Below are 17,055 nucleotides of genomic sequence, written 5' to 3' on the forward strand. Positions count from 1 at the left end.
CCATTATAAATGAAACACAGTTTAGCTGGATACAGGATCTGGGATTGAAAGTTATTTTGTTTTAGGAAATTAAAAGTTGATGACCCGCCTCTTCTGGCTTGAAAATTTCAGCAGAGAGATCTGCAGTCATTCTAATATTCTTCCCTTTAGGTAGGTAATGGATTTCTTCCATCTGGCTGCCGTGAAAAGTTTCTCCTTCATATTAACTTTAGTGAAGTTAATTATGATATGCCTGGGGGATGTCTTATTGCGATTGAGTCGTGCCAGGGTTCTGAAACTGTCTGCCATCTGAATTTCAGAATCTCTTGGCATGTCTGGAAAATTCTCTTTCATAATTTCATGGAGAAGGGCCTCTGTGCCTAGCGAGGCCACTTCATCACTGTCAGGGATTCCAATGAGGTGGATATTAGCCTTCTTCGTATTATCCCAGAGCTTTCTGAGAGAATGATCCGTTTTGCTCTCCATTTCTCTTCCTCTTTGAGAGTTTGGGAGCGTTCAAAGGCTTTGTCTTCAAGGTCAGAAATCCTTTCTTCTGCTTGCTCCACTCTGTTACTGAGGGACTCTACTTTTCAGATCTTTGAGGGCTGCAAATTCTTGCTTCAGTGCATCAAAATCTTTGGTGGTTTTGTCTTTAAATTCGTTAAATTCTTGAGACAACTTTTGAATTTCTCCTCGAATTTCTAATTCCGACTTTTGAATTGCTGCTTGAATTTCTAATTCCAAATTTTCCTCCATTTAATTAATCTTGTTTGCAATCCAAATTCTGAATTCGATTTCTGACATCTCAGCTAGCTGTTCATGAATGGGATCTTTAGTTACATCTGCCATATCTTTCCTTGGGGGGATTTATCTATTCTGGTTATTCATGTTACCAGAGTTTTTCCGCTGATTCCTCCCCATGATTGTTTTGCACCGTTTGATTTTTCCCCTGGAGCTTTGTCGAGGACCCATACAGTGCTATGGCCTGAGAAACTGGGGACCTGTTTGGTGTGGTGGGGCTAAGTGGTTCTGTCTCGTTTTCAGCTGGTCTCTGTTCAACCCTAGTGAAACAGTTACTCTGGGTTGAAGTCTCAGCTGTGGAGAAATACCAGCAATTAAGTCACCCAACCCATCACAGGCAACAATTGGAAAAGGAAAATCAAACCTTCCTACAACCACACCCCCAGGGCACCATCTGAATAATCCTTGGGCGATTGGCTCAGTTCAAAAGGTCCAAATCAATTGTCTCAGTCAGCACCTGTCTCAGGTGGGAGAGTTTAAAAGGTCTCTGGCAACTGGATCACAGGGGTCTGGTGACTACTCTGATATGGCTTGCTCCAGTGCTCCGTGGAGTCAGGAGGACCTAACCAGCAAATCGATCAGTCTGGGAAGGTTGATACCTCCTTCCCCTCCTTGCACCTCTGTCACACCCAGTCACTGATAGTCCCGCAGGGCTTTGACCCAGTTGCCTGTAGTGAATAGATACTCCAGGGGTTTGCAACTGCCTGAATCACAAGGAAATCTATTTCTGCTCAGCCAGGCCGCTGCACTCTGCCTCTTATCTAGCAGTGGAAGGTGAGGCCTGACAACCTTGGGCACTTGATGAAGGCTGGGGGGTGTTCACTCAGTTCCAGCCCTGCCCCTGATTGATGTTACTGACAGAACAGAAAGAACAACTTTGTGGGAATTTGTTTCTGTCCCTGTTAAATTCCCCTGCAGAAGAGAAGCTGTTTTGAGTCTGCGCCTCAGGCCCTGTCTTTGCTCCTGCAGGTTTGTATTTGGTTACCTGTCAGTTCTAGCCTCCTGTCTTCCTTTGTCTATAGGCTGACGATCCCCTGAGGGCCAGGTGCGTCTTAGGCTCAGTAAAGTGGTCCTCTGGGTCAGCCCTGCCCTGGGAACTTCCTGGCTCTGTATGTGTGTTTCTAGTCCCCACGCTCCAACCAGGCCGGTACCACCTCAGGCAAACCCTTTACTCACGGGGCCTGTGTTTCTGTCCCAGATCTGTTCCCTCGTGGTTGCCACCTGAGTAGATGCCCGGCCTCCTCTGGTTGCCCAGGGAGATGGGGTGTGGTTTCAGAATATCCGGGAGTGAGCCCTATTGTTGCTAAAAGACAGCTGCTGCTCTGCGCCTCGGTGCACCACTGCTCTGGTGTGGTTCCCTCTCAGCCGACCGTCCTCTCCTCACTCCCATGCCCCAGAATCTGCACTGACCAGCTGCAGTTTAGGCCCTGTCCACACCCCTCGAGAAATCACCCAAGAATCTGGACTCCTGGGGCACAGGCCTCCAGACCTCAGAGTGAGAGCGGAGGGGAGTGCTGGGAGCTCAGAGTTGCAGGTATAGAATATATACAGTTTTATATAGTTTTATGCCTGGCAGGAGAATGCCGTGGCACCCTAGTAGGGGAGGTAGGTCCAGTTTTTAGAGGATCTCTCCTGTGGAGTGTAGTGGGAGGACCTTTGAACTCTGCTCATTTGTTTTTTTTGTTTGTTTGTTTTTTTGAGACAGACCTTCACTCTCTCACCCTGGGTAGAGTGCTGTGGCATCACAGCTCACAGCAACCTCCAACTCCTGGTCTCAAGCGATTCTCCTGGCTCCGCCTCCCAAGTGGCTGGGACTACGGGCGCCCACCACAACGCCTGGCTATTTTTTGGTTGCAGCCGTCACTGTTGTTTGGTGGGCCCAGGCTGGATTTGAACGCGCCAGCTCAGGTGTATGTGGCTAGCGCCTTAGCTGCTTGAGCCACAGGCGCCGAGCCCAAACTCTGCTAGTTTGTTTGTGGGGCACTCTGAGCTGTTCTCATGGGGGAGGGGACTCCTGTCCGCTTGGTGATGGATTTTGTACCTTTTGTTCGTATCCTTGGGGTTGCAGCTTGCCTCAGCAGGGTTGATGTGCGTTCTTCAACCTTCTCTCTTGGTGTAGCTCAAATCCACCAGGTTACTTGCTCAATTTCTGTCCTTTAACTCTCCCTCTGGACGGGAGCCTCTTTGGAAAGCTGGGTTCAGTCAGCCATCTTGTCTCCACCCCCTATGAGTCAGCTTTCAAAGGAGGTGAGTTTTCCCTCCACATCCTGGCTCTGATCTACATCTCTGATCTGTGACTCCGATCTACTGGATCCCAACACCAAGCTCTGGCTGCGCGTGGTGTCTCTACAGTAATAATCTTTAACCCAACCAGGGAACAGTGAAATAACACCTCTCAATTTACTTTTAGTACATGTATGAATTGAAAAATCATTCAGATAATTTGTATTTAGAAACCACTAAAAATCTTCATACTCTTTACCTTAGTAATTCCTCTTTGGAGAATTTCTAAGCAAGCACTCCCAAATGTATGTGTGGTGGGGGGGGAGGCTTTATTCACAAAGATAGTGGTAACTAAGTTCAACATAAAATTATTTCTAAGGGCTGGATATAGTAGATCATGCCCCAAATCCTAGCCCTGGGGAGACCGTGGTAGGACGGTTGCTTGAGCAGACGAGTTTGAGACCAACCTGAGCAACATAACAAGACCCCATCTCTACAAAAAGTATAGAAAAACTAGCTGGGTGTGGTGGCATGCACCTGTAATTGAAGCTACAAGAGGCTTGAGCCCAGAAGTTTGAGGCTGCATTGAGCCCAGAAGTTTGAGGCTGCATTGAGCTATGATAGTACCACTGTCTTCTAGCCTGGGTAACAGAGTGAGACCCTGTCTCAAAAAAAAAATAAAAACCCCAAAACTTTATTTCTAATAGCAAATGTGTTGAATCAACCTAAAGAGTTTAACACTGCAGAATTCTGTCCTGCTCACCTAAAAAGTTTTTAATTACAAGGAAAAATACACAATGCAATGTGAAATGAAAAAGAAAGGATTCAAAATTATAGTTGGTATGATCTCTTATTTGACTGAAATAAATAAAACTTTAAGACTAAAAGGTAAAGGCTGGGCACGGTGGCTCACACCTGTAATCCTAGCACTCTGGGAGGCCAATGCAGTGGATTACCCTGAGTTCACAGGTTTGAGACCAGCCTGAGCAAGAACGAGAACCTGTCTCTAAAAATAGCTGGGCATTTTGGCAGGTGCCTGTAGTCCCAGCTACTCAGAGAAGGCTGAGACAAGAAAATCACTTGAGCCCAAGAGTTTGAGGTTGCTGTGAGCTATGACACTGCAGCACCCTACCAAGGGTCACAACATTGAGACTCTGTCTCAAAAAAAAAAAAAAACTAAAATGAAATACATTAATACTAAAATATTAGTGATTTTTTTATTGACTATTAAGTAATTTTTGTTTTCTTCTTTGCAGTGATCTGTATTTTCCAGATTTTTACATTAAGCATTTATTATCTTTTTATTAAGAAAGAAATGTATTTTAGATATCTGTTTTCTTCTCTAATATTTAATTTAAAAGTGGAAAATGGAACCAGTACACAGTTCACAGTGTTCAAAGACATTGAATTGTCTAGCTCGTTGATAATAAATGAGCAATCACTAATTCCAAATTTTAAAACCATTAGCTTCTAGCAATGCGAAGTGAATTATACCACTGAGATTAAAAGTTGTAATAACTGTGCTATTGGCTTAGTATTTAAACCTAAAAGAAAAGTAACAAATTATTCTTGATAATGGTAGCATCAAAGTATTTCTTTCAATGTCTACTTTGCTTTCTCTCTTTAGATGTCATTGACAACTGTAAACTGGTTACAGATGAATGCCGGAAAAAGGTAAGCACCAATAGTAACCTAGAGTTACTAAAAAACTTCATTATCCTTTTTTTCCTGAGAATTTCTTCAGTTGCACTCACACAAACAAGAATGGGTGAAAATTCTTGTAGGCCACATCTGGCGCATAGTAAGCACTCAGCACATACGACATTTGTTGTATGAATTATACATCCGCAACATTTTTAAATGATAAAATTAACAGTAACTTTTTAACAACAAAACGTATATGAAAAAGTCTTAAATGATTACCAAAACACTCTAGTTTTAGTAATTGGAAAATTACCTTACTTAAGGTTAACTGGAAAATTAAAACAAAAGTACTTAAGTTTTATGTAGGTATTATTTCCTTAACTTGATCAGGAAATTACTTCAGTGCTTTCCTTAACTGTCTGTGTATATCTTAACACAATACAACTCAAAATGTGAATCAAATTTAATACTTTTATATGAGAACTAAACTTTTTTTGTTGCGATGATTTGATTATTAGTTGGTTTCATTGAATTGCTCACTTGAAAATACGGAAGAAAGATAAATTTTTGCCTGTATATTTAATTACATGTAAACTGAGATCGACAAGTATCTCTTCAGTCAATTGATGCAATAGCTCAATTTTTACAGCAGTATATAAAATACTTGTTTACACTGTTACGCTTTCTATAAAACTAAGCAGATTAATGGCAGCTCTGTAATCTTCATGATTAAGTTATTCATTTCTGTCTAGCTATTGCAACTAAAGGAAAAGTACTACGCTATTGAAGTTGATCCTGTTCTTACTGTAGAAGAGAAGTACCCTTATATGGTGGAATGGTAAGTGTGTAGTGAGTAGTGGGAGGGTTAAAGAAATAAAACATTACAGTCCCAATTGATGGTTTATTTTTCCCCTGTGTTGTATATGAATAAATTTATAAATTATACAGTGAGTTAGAACAGAAATTAAACATAACAAAATGAACTTTAATTCCCTAATCACTCTAACATTCTAGGGTATGTTTTATTTTTTTTTAGTTCATTTAAGATGAGGTTCCATAGGAATAAATTTAAAATCCTGCACTTAAGTCTTAAAAACAAAAAAATTTTTAAAGTATATGGGTAAGATGTGGCTTAATGTATAAATAAAAGGAATTAGGGTTTAAATAGACTGAACTCAGTTGGAACCAGTAGGTGATGTGGTTACTGAGAAATTGACCTCTGGCGTTGGTCAAAACACAGCATTCCGGCAGACCACACTGAAAGCATTTTGTTGGGTTCTGGAAGAATGCTGTTAAGAGAAATCTTTGAAAAACTTAAAGGAGTCAGAGGAACCGACCAGGATAATCAAGAGGAATCCGAGCCATCCTATTTGAAGAACGTTTTAAGAAATAGAATATGCTTTGATTTGAGAAGTAACAACTTGTTTTAATACCTAATTGTTCTTCATTATCTCATTGCCCAGGGTACCTTACACACTTCATTTGTGTTTATGGTATTATATATTGAAGAGATGCTAGACTTAATTCTACATACCTGTAGCAGTAAAACTGGAATTAGATTGGAAGGCTTAAGAAGATTGATTTCAGCATGAGAAATGAGAGTCTGGCAATTAGAGTTTTCTGGTATAAGCTACCTTGGGAAAATGAGCTCACTGACATGATAGAAGCTGACCTACACAGAGAGGAGGATCACTTAGGAATATTGTAGGGATATTTTTAGGTATCAGTCGAAGAGTTAGGTTCTTTTTTACTTTACTTTTCTTCATTTTTGGGGAGGGTGATGGGGGTGTTTATATAGTTGTTATGGGTGAGAGTTAGGTTGTAAAGACCCATTATATTGAGATGCCGAGATATAGGGGTTTTTACATAAATATAAAGCAGACTGATCTCTATATAACAGTTTTCTTTTTTTTTTTTTTGGCCAGGGCTAGGTTTGAACCCGCCACCTCCAGCATATGGGGTTGGCGCCCTACTCCTTTGAGACCCAGGTGCCGCCCAATATGTAACAGTTTTCTTAACAAGGATTTTCTCTCTTTCTCACTAAGCAGCATCTTCAGTATGGAGGCATTTCATGAAAATCCAAACTACAAACAGTTGAAAGAAATAGCTTTGCTCTAATTCTTATTGCAATTGGAGAAAAGATTATGCATCCCTAGGCTAGACTGAGTTCTTATCTATAGACTTAGGAAAGGTTCACCCTAGTTTTCCTATCTTTACCTTATTAGCCTGCTTAAGCTAAGCCCAAGTTTGGGAGAACTGGGAAATGCAGTAAGAACATGCATTATCACATTTTGAGACTCACGAGGTATACATTCCTTAGTGATGAATTTAAATCTCTAATCAGATATGATAAAACTCACTTGCTCACACTGAAGAATGCTTTCTAATAAAGATAGTAGTTTTAATTGATACTTTTTTTTTTTATCATAAACTCCAGGTATACTAAATCACATGGTTTGCTTGTTGAACAAGCTTTACCAAAAACTAAACTTAAAGAAATTGTGGCAGAATCTGATGTTATGCTCAAGTAAGTTTCTTTTTTATTGTTACTGTTTACAGAGTTGAACTATTGTTATATATGTACTTAATTGTGTATTTTTGCTAAAATAAGATATATAATGGATCAGCGCCCATAGCACAGTGGTTAGGCACCAGCCACATACACCGAGGTTGGTGGGTTCAAACCCATCTGGGCCTACTAAAACAACAATAACAACTACAACAAAATATAACTGGGCATTGTGGCTGGCACCTGTAGTCCCAGCTACGTGGGAGGCTGAGGCAAGAGAATTGCTTAAGCTCAGGAGTTGGAGGTTGCTGTGAGCTTGACGCCACGACACTCTACTGAGAGCAACATAGTGAAACTCTGTCTCCAGAAAAAAAAAGAAAAAGATATACAAGATTACATACATAAAAATTAAAAATATCCCATCTATCACAAAATAGTGGTGAGATAAAGAATTCAGAATGAGGCGGTGCCTGTGGCTCAAAGGAGTAGGGTGCTGGCCCCCTATGTTGGAGGTGGTGGGTTCAAACCCAGCCCTGGCCAGGAACTGAAAAAAAAAAAAACAGTAAATAAAAGTTAAATTTCTGTTAAAAAAAAAAAAAAGAATTTAGAACTACATGTTAGATCTTGGTGTAGATAATAAGAGGCTTATGAGATTTTATTTTTAGTGTATTTCCTTCCTCTAGATTAAAATTTTCAAGATTGATTTATAAACTTTTTTATTTCCTTACTATTTTTTTTATTTTTTATTTATTTGCTTTTCTTTTTTGAGACAGAGTCCCACCCTATGCCCTGAGCAGAGTGCAATGGCGTCATAGCTTAAGCAAGCCCATTTTAAAGTTTTTTAGCAAAATATTTTTGAAAGACGTAGAATATGAAAGGAATGTATAAATCCAATTGAAAAGGATTTAGCTAAGGACCCTGTTTCTAATTTTACATGAATCTACTTTCTGAATTCTCAAACTTCTTTGAAAACTATTTCTAAGAAAGATGAATATAATTAAAATATTTGTAACACATGAATTACTAGCTAGAAGATTAAGCTTATTTTCGTGGGTTTTTTTTTTTTTTTTTTTTTGGCTGGGGCTGGGTTTGAACCCACCACCTCCAGCATATGGGACTGGCGCCCTATCCCTTTGAGCCACAGGTGCCACCCGATTAAGCTTATTTTCAATACTGTTTACCACCTCTAAAATTTTCAACTCATTAGGCAAATATGATGCTTTTGGGGTTTTTTGGATTTTGCTATATTTTAAGGCAATTTACTTCTAGGAGAAAAGCATTAAGTTGTCCGAATGTGAGGACAGCTAGTAAATAGTCTATTCCTTTGTAGGTGGCAACAGCTTTATTTAACCTATAGCTTAGGAAGAGTGAAAACACAAGACAAGTTACAAAAGATTTTAGGAAAGAAACCCCAGATGCTTTTCTGACAATAGGGAAGGTAGAAGAACAGTATGCTCAGCAAGTGCTTTTCCACTTTACCCTAAGTGGGTTTTCAAGTTGTGATTTAAGTATCTTTTTCTTTTTTTAATTTATTTTTAGAGGTAGACTCTCATTATGTTGTCCAGGCTAGACTCAGAACTCCGGGGCTCAAACAGTCGTCCTGCCTCAGCCTCTTAAGTACCTGGGAGTATAGATTCATTCTGTCGTACTAACTTTGTTTTTAAATGGTTTAAATTGGGCAGCGCCTGTGGCTAAAGGGGTAGGGCGCTGGCCCCATATGCTGGAGGTGGCGGGTTCAAACCCAGCCCCGGCCAAAAACTACAAAAAAAAAAAAAATGGTTTAAATTATGGGCTGTAGGCTTATGTTCATATTCAGTGGGAGTCTAAAAGCATCTACTTTGCAATATGAGAATTGATTAAAAGGAAGATAAAGTGTTTAACTGTTACTTGAAAAGTACCATCACCAACTCTTGGGCAGTATTATGAAGTAAGAATATAAGTGAGCCATAGAATTAGGTAAAAATATTTCACTTTTTTAACTTCTATGTGAAGAAGAGCTCTTGCTCTTTAACCATCAGTTTGTATCTCCATCTTGCAGAGAAGGATATGAGAATTTCTTCGATAAGCTCCAGCAGCACAGTGTTCCGGTGTTCATATTTTCAGCTGGTATCGGTGATATACTGGAGGAGGTTATCCGTCAAGCTGGTGTTTATCATCCAAATGTCAAAGTTGTATCCAACTTCATGGATTTTGATGAACATGTAAGAATATCAAATCATTATTTTTATTTTTTTTTGTAGACAGGGTCTCACTCTGAACCCAGCTAGAGTTCAGTGGTGTCATCACAGCTCACTGCAACCTCAAACTTCTGGGCTGAAGTGATCCCTGCTGAGTAGCTGGGACTACAGGCATGCACTACCACTTCTGACTAATTTCTTAAATTTTTTGTAGAGATGGGGTCATGGTGTGTTACCCAGGCGGGTCACAAACTCCTGTCTTCCAGTGATCCTGTTGCCTCAGCCTCCCAAGGTGCAGTGGTTACAGGCATGAGCCACTAGGCCAGCTCAAGTCTTTTTGCATAAATATTTCTAAAATCTGAAAATATTTTAATCATGTAAATTTGTTAGCATTTAGTGTATATTCATTAAATTAGGACACATTGATAGGCCTACTACAGGACTCTTCATCTTTCCCTGTATTATCCATTATTATAAAACAATATGCCTTTCTGAAACTTTTGGTCCTTAAGCTACAAACTAAGGATAAAATTTGTAAAACCTTTAAGGTAATTTAATGCAGCAGTGTCGCGGACCGCCAGTCGAATGAGTCTCAGTCCGAGGGCTTTCAGGGTGAACGTTACAGGTGGATTGGAAGGTCGACGCAGGGTGAATTGACAGACTACTACACACCACGAGTGATGAGGAAAGTAGCTGCAACTTTACTGAATTTTAAGAGTGTCTTTTATACATTTTTGACAAAGCATTACAAATCACAAAAGACATTTTTATGACTTGCAGGTGGTCACAAGTTCTTATCTTGTCTTACAAATGTAAGCATTCAACCATCTATCTTACACAGTGTTTTGCCCGCAAGGGGGAACAAAGGCAGTTGTGAGGTAGCTGATAAGCAGCAGTTACTTTTCAGCTTCCTTTATCTAAAGTTGAATGTGTTTTTTAACATACAACACTACTTTCTTTCATAGTTTTAGTTTCATGATTATATATAGTTGTTATGATTAGAGGTATATTATGAATCATATAAGTGATTAGAGTGTGAAGGAAACATGAGAAATAAAAGGATATTGTATGAAAACTAAACTATATTGAAAGTGAGGTTAGGAAAGACAAGGTTAGAGATAGGGGGAAAGGGTGGGTGGATATCAGGTTGGAAACATCTTGTTTGTGGTATTTACATTCTTTTGATGCACTGTATATTTTCAAGGTTTTTGTTCTAAAGAAGTGGTTTCATTAGTAACACCTGGTTGCTTCCCCTTATCTAGGAATGTCAAGGCTTGTAACTTTTCTTAGTTCTGTAATTGTTCTCAGTTTCTTATGATCTCTTTTAAAAACAGCTGAACATATTCTTTTATGTATAATACTTGACTACTACTATATATTTTTACTCTAATTAGTAACTATATTTTGATTCATAGTTAATTGTTTATTAAACATTAAACTACTCTATTGATTTGTGTTACATATGAAAATTAGTGAAGTAAGACATTTTTCTAAGTAAAGTTTTACTAATTAGTGAAGTCAGATGTTTTTCTAAGTAAAGTTTTACTGCAGGAGGTGTCATGTTGGAACATCTTGTTTGCCGTGCCTGCATTCTCTCGATGTACTATTTCAATTCACTGACATTTATGGTGGGGACGTGCTGTTGTACAGGCTCTCTTGGAGCCACTGAGTCCGGCACAGCCATACTTGCTGTGTTTAATTGTGGATCAGTAAGTCACTGTGTTTATTCTTAGTTTCTCAAAACAATCAGGCAATAATCAGTCATTCAACTGAACAGACAGGTTTCAGGGTAAAAGTTTCTTAGGCTTTTATGCCGCACCTCATGACTTCCTACGTTCACTAAAAGGCATGCTAGGCAACTTATGCGCTGCTGTCGCAAGCCAGGGGGACTGGGGGCAACGCTCCGGGGAGCACTCACCGCCTTACCACAGTTTTTACAACGCGGACAGAGCCATCCCGCCACGGCTTGATGCCGGGGGTGCGGCACAGCAGCTCTGAAGACTTGACTTTCATAGTTGGGAAAAAAGAAGTGAATTAGATAGCCGGGTGTTGTGGCGGGCGCCTGTAGTCCCAGCTACTCAGGAGGCTGAGGCAAGAGAATCGCTTAAACCCAGGAGTTGGAGGTTGCTGTGAGCCGTGTGATGCCACGGCACTCTACCAAGGGCCATAAAGTGAAACTCTGTCTCTACAAAAAAAAAAAGAAGTGAATTAGAATTTTTTTTTTTTTGAGACATAGTCTCATCATGTCACCCTTGGTAGAGTGCTGTGGTGTCACAGCTCACAGCAACCTCAAACTCTTGGGTTTAAGTGATTCTCTTGCCTAAGCCTCCCAAGTAGCTGGACAACAGGCACCCACCACAGTGCCTGGCTATTTTTTAATTGTAGTTGTTTGGCAGGCCCAGACTGGGCTCGAACCTGCCAGCTCTAGTGTATGTGGCTGGTGCCCTAACCGCTGAGCTACAGGCACCAAGCCAGAACTGGGTATTTTTTTGAACAAAGTTTACTAATCAAGACAGTGCATTATGAAATACATAAGGTGACATATTTTGGGCATGGCACCTGTAGCACAGTGGTTACAGCACCAGCCACTTGCACCCAGGCTGATGGGTTCAAACCTGGCCCTGGCCTGACAAACAACAACTGCAACAAAAAATAGCCAGGTATTGTGGCAGGGGCCTGTAGTCTCAGCTACTTGGGAGGCTGGGACAAGAAAATGACTTAAGCCCAAGAGTTTGAGGTTGCTGTGAGCTGTAACGCCATGGCACTCTACCGAGAGCGACATAATGAGACTGTCTCAAAAAAAAAAAAGATGAGATATTTTGGTTAGGAATAAAATGAAAAATGAAAATTGAATTTTTAAATCTTTTTTTTCAACCATTTAAGGTGGTCTCTAAAAAAATCATTGATTTCTCGGGGCCTTTGTTAACCTATCATGACTGTGATTGGATTTAAATGCTTTGAGATCTCTAATGCCAAAAATAAATTTATAAATATGATGAAATAATAGTGACATTCCTTAAAATTAATAAAATATATCTATCATTTTTAAAGCCTATTATTTCAAAAGATTTATGTTTTTAATAGGGGGTACTCAAAGGATTTAAAGGAGAACTAATTCACGTATTTAACAAACATGATGGTGCCTTGAAGAATACAGAATATTTCAATCAACTAAAAGATAACAGCAACATAATTCTTCTGGGAGATTCCCAAGGAGACTTAAGAATGGCAGATGGAGTAGCCAATGTTGAACACATTCTGAAAATTGGATATCTAAATGATAGAGTAAGTATACAGATCTGTAATTTAACTTTCTTCCTAAGAAAAAATTACAATGAAAGTACAGGAAATTGCTGCCAAAGGCACCTAGAAAAGTAATTATTTCATAGACATTTTCCTTACTCTTTACTCCTTTATTTGGTGATGATTAAAGGAACTGGCACATGCAGATGCATGCCACAGGTATTGGGGAAAGGGAAGGTATGTGTTCTGTAGGAGCCCTCTCTGTCCTCCTCTCACTAGAGGACAGGTAGCACTCCCCAGTTATTAGAATCAAAAATGTCAACCAGAGCTTGCCAAATGTTCTTTGGACAAAATCATCCCAGTTGAGAACCATTGGACTGGAGAAAGATCATTTTGGAAAAAAAAGCTACCATGTGAAAAAATGTCTGTGTCAGTACTCAAAGATTTTATGAAGGTTAAATTTAATTTACTATATTTGCCCAAAATATATAACATAACAATGAGATCCATACTGAAATTATTTGCTGCTTCTCCCTGCATGTTAATTTTATTTTTGTTCTTCTTTTGATTAGGTGGATGAGCTTTTAGAAAAGTACATGGACTCTTATGATATTGTTCTAGTACAAGATGAATCATTGGAGGTAGCCAACTCTATTTTACAGAAAATTCTATAAACAAGCATTCTTCAAGAAGACCTCTCTCCCATGGGTGCAACTGATGCAAGAACTGCTCATCTGTTGTCTTGCTGAAAGACTCTTTATTTATAACACGTCCTGACTCTTGAAGTTTTCCTTTTACATAACTGAAGTATTTTCAGACATGTTGAATCCACCAACTGGAAGCTCCTTTTCTCTACCATTCTCAACACACTCCTCAGTATATTTTTTAATAGACTTAAAAAAAAAAAAAAATCTTAAAGCCAAAATTAGAAAAATAACTCCCTACTTTTCCAAAGTGAATTTTGTAGTTAATGTTATCATGTTTTTGAGGAGTCTTTTTACACCAGGAAAGTTTGTAAGAATTTAAAAAGACATTTTATGAAATGGTGAAATAATGTACATGATTTTAAGTATTGACATTTTTTTGTAATTTGGGTTATTATGCTGATGGTTATCACCATCTCTTGAAATTGTATTATGTTTGGTTATTTTGTCTGGGGTAAATCAATATTTACCAGAGGAGACCAGTACTTAGTGTTGGAAAAATGTTGGTGTATACAATATCACTGATCTTTACAAAACATTCTATATTGAAGCACTGATAACAAACATGAAATGAAAAGCCTTTTTACTTCTATTGTCCAGCCTGTCTTTATTCATTGATTTAATGAACATTTTAGGGCACCTGCCCTGGTTTTTTCTTTTCCTTTCTTCCTTCCTACCTTCCTTTTCCTAATGTGCTTGTCATAGTGACTATTTAGATTGGTTATTTTCAAAATTTATACATTCTAAGCCTAAAGATTAAAAAAAATTAATCTGCCCTTCAGACCCACAGAAATTATTTCCCTCCCTTGAAAGCATTAGCAAAAGAATATTTTATTGTTAAAGTCTGAGTTTCAGAAAAACACAGAGGCAGGAAACGGAGTAACCATCATGACTAAAACCGAGTAGTACTGCGAAGTTAGGAACTAGCATTTCTCTCTGCAGCCTGACTTCGTCCCAAGTCTCTGCTGCTGCTTCATAATTGGTTTTCATAGGTTTGAACTTGTCACTGTCATAGATCTGACCAGTAGTAACCCATAAATTCCAGAACCCATGGGCAACTAATTTGTTTTGCTTATGTTATCTGAGCTCTGATGTACTCAGTATTCTCTGATTGGTTCTGGCCATCCAGTGTGTGTCACCAGCCATCTGGAGTCCAATCAGAGGTGGCAGGAAGGCATGGTCACATGATAAAAAACCTTTGTTTCCTGGGGATGCCTATTGTTATCCTCTACCTTGACTATTCCTTTCGTTATAATAAATAATGAGACCAAAAAATGCAATGATAAAAGGTAGACTAGATTCTGCTTAGGTATATACCAAATCAAACTCAAAAGTAAACTTGTTACATTAAAGCAGATAGGATTCAATAAGAGTATCACAATTACCTGCAGCACTTTTTCACATAGAAAAAACAGTTGGGAATCACTGATCTAATGATAGCCCTTTATACCCTGTGTTGCTATCAGACCTTGTCATATTGGCCATTTCCCAAAGGAGTTTAATATGCTTCCTGAAATAAGCATATTATGTGGTGTAAGTTTAAATAGTGAATTCATGATCTGCATTTTAGTCATTGTTCAGTCCCTTAGTAAGACTGAAGTTTCAGTTACCTCTCTATATAATGAATGCCTTAAGAACATGTACTAAGGCCCCATCTAGCCAGTTCCATGTTAACTTGATTATGTTTTTTCCACTAAATGCTTATGACCCTATCACATTTCATTGCCACTGACAGTACTAATATTTAAAATATTTGTATTTGTGTTGTTTTTAGAACAGTTTAATATAGCCATTAAGTGTGTGATCAGGACACATTATTTAACCTGTGTCTCGGTTTGTTCATCTATAAAGTGAAGATGATATATCCTCTAGACTTGTGAGGATTAGATGTGCTCATCTCCATTTGTGCATGCATTTCAAATATATATATGCATTTAGAACAGTGTAACATAAGTATTCAATATTGTTAGCTGTAGGCCAGGTGCAGTGGCTCGTGCCTATAAACCTAGCACTCTGGGAGGCTGAGGCAGGTGGCTTTCTTGAGCTTAGAAGTTCAAGACCAGCCCTGAGTAAGAGCTAGACCCCATCTCCACTAAAAGTAGAAAAACTAGTTGGACTTGATGGCTGGCACCTGTAGTCCCAGCTACTCAGGAGGCTGAGGCAAGAGGATTGCTTAAGCCCAAGAGTAGGAGTTACTGTGAGTTATGATAATGCCACAGCACTCTACCCAAGGCAACGGAGTGAGACTGTGTCTCATAAAAATATATATATTGTTAGCTGTATCCATTCACAAAAGTAGAAGCTACTAGATCCCCCAGTACAGTGTCTGGTTGAGTCAATGAAATGGAAGGATCTTTGGTAGTCCCATAAACACTGGTAGTGGTATGGTCATTACCACATCCTCTAAAGAGCCTGGCATCAGTCAGTGGTTTAAGTCAGCTTTAAATTTTGCTTTATGAGGTAAAGCAGATTTTTTGTTTGTTTGAGGATTGTTTTGTTTTGTTATGTGACACTCTCAAGCTATCACCCTGGGTAGATACAGCTCACAGCAACCTCAAACTCTTGGGCCTAAGCAATTCTCTTGCCTCAGCCTCCCAAGTAGCTGGGACTACAAGCACCTGCCACAACACCCGGCTATTTTTTTGTTGCAGTTGTTGTTTTAGCAGGCCCGGGTTGGGTTCGAACCCTCCAGCCTCGGTGTATGTGGCTAGCACCCTAACCACTAAGCAACAGGTGCTGCCAAGGTAAAGCAGTTTTGAGTGCTAGGAGTAACAATTTTGATGAAATGGGGTGGGAGGAGCACAATTGTCAGTAATACTAGCTCATTCCAGAGTGATTTCATAAGAAACCTATGTTCTATGGTGTATTTAATAGCCATCAAAACCTAAATAGACTAACTCATTTATGTCTCACAGTCCACTATAGGAATGGTAGGGACAGTTTTTTTGTTTTTTTTGTAGAGACAGAGTCTCACTTTACCACCCTTGGTAGAGTGCCATGATGTCACACGGCTCACAGCAACCTCCAGCTCTTGGGCTTACACAATTCTCTTGCCTCAGCCTCCCAAGCAGCTGGGACTACAGGCGCCTGCCACAACGCCCAGCTATTTTTTTGTTGCAGTTTGGCCGGGGCTGGGTTTGAACCCACCACCCTCAGTATATGGGGCCGGCGCTGAGCCACAGGCACCGCCCAGGGACAGTTATTTATATCCTACTGCTCAAGGTCATCCCTGAGGTCTGATTTTTCACACTTCTCTGCCTCTTGAGGGTACATGTTATCACGTGGTGCACAGTTAGTGCTACAGATACTGGCATGCTGGGAGCTTGTCAAAAAGTCATGCAAAAAATTCAAAAATTTCAACCTTCAGCATAAATGGGTTAACCTGCCTTCAGGTTCAGGATTTTCTCCTTGGTATATCCTATAGAGAATCAACAATGAAAAGATAAATGAGATCTTGAATGACAAATCTCAAAACTTCTCCAATATCACTGTTCAATTCAATAGTCATGCTGCTTTTTGTAGTTAGTCTGGTGTTTCGGTATAAATTTAATTGATAAGATAGGAAGTGTTCGTTGTGTGAGGGGCACAGGCTTTGAAAGCAGTTGAACTTGGATCTGAGGTTCTCAGATTCTGTTACCTGAAGTGAGTTTCCAACTTCTCCAAGCCTTAGTGTTATCATCTGTAAAGTGGGGTATTAACTGAAGGTGAGGATTAAGGAGTCACTCATTTAACAAGTCCCTACAGTGTGCTAGGTTCTAAAGAAACTGCAGTTAAG

The 17,055-nt window shown here is 39.4% G+C and overlaps 1 protein-coding gene across 6 annotated transcripts in view; it reads left to right on the forward strand.

Annotated features, from left to right (window-relative positions):
• NT5C3A (5'-nucleotidase, cytosolic IIIA) overlaps positions 1–13,866 on the forward strand; it is a 77,403-nt gene extending 63,537 nt beyond the window's left edge. For all 6 annotated transcript variants that reach the window (XM_053553573.1, XM_053553576.1, XM_053553575.1 and 3 more), the window contains 6 exons: positions 4,631–4,677; positions 5,400–5,485; positions 7,085–7,174; positions 9,195–9,357; positions 12,418–12,618; positions 13,149–13,866. In XM_053553573.1, the coding sequence (XP_053409548.1) occupies positions 4,631–4,677; positions 5,400–5,485; positions 7,085–7,174; positions 9,195–9,357; positions 12,418–12,618; positions 13,149–13,250 (689 nt within the window). In that variant the 3' untranslated portion in view covers positions 13,251–13,866. The remainder of the gene's footprint in view (positions 1–4,630; positions 4,678–5,399; positions 5,486–7,084; positions 7,175–9,194; positions 9,358–12,417; positions 12,619–13,148) is intronic.
• Positions 13,867–17,055: the final 3,189 nt, after the last annotated feature.

This window comes from Nycticebus coucang, chromosome 11 (assembly GCF_027406575.1).
Source record: "Nycticebus coucang isolate mNycCou1 chromosome 11, mNycCou1.pri, whole genome shotgun sequence".
Taxonomy (NCBI): Eukaryota; Metazoa; Chordata; class Mammalia; order Primates; family Lorisidae; genus Nycticebus; species Nycticebus coucang.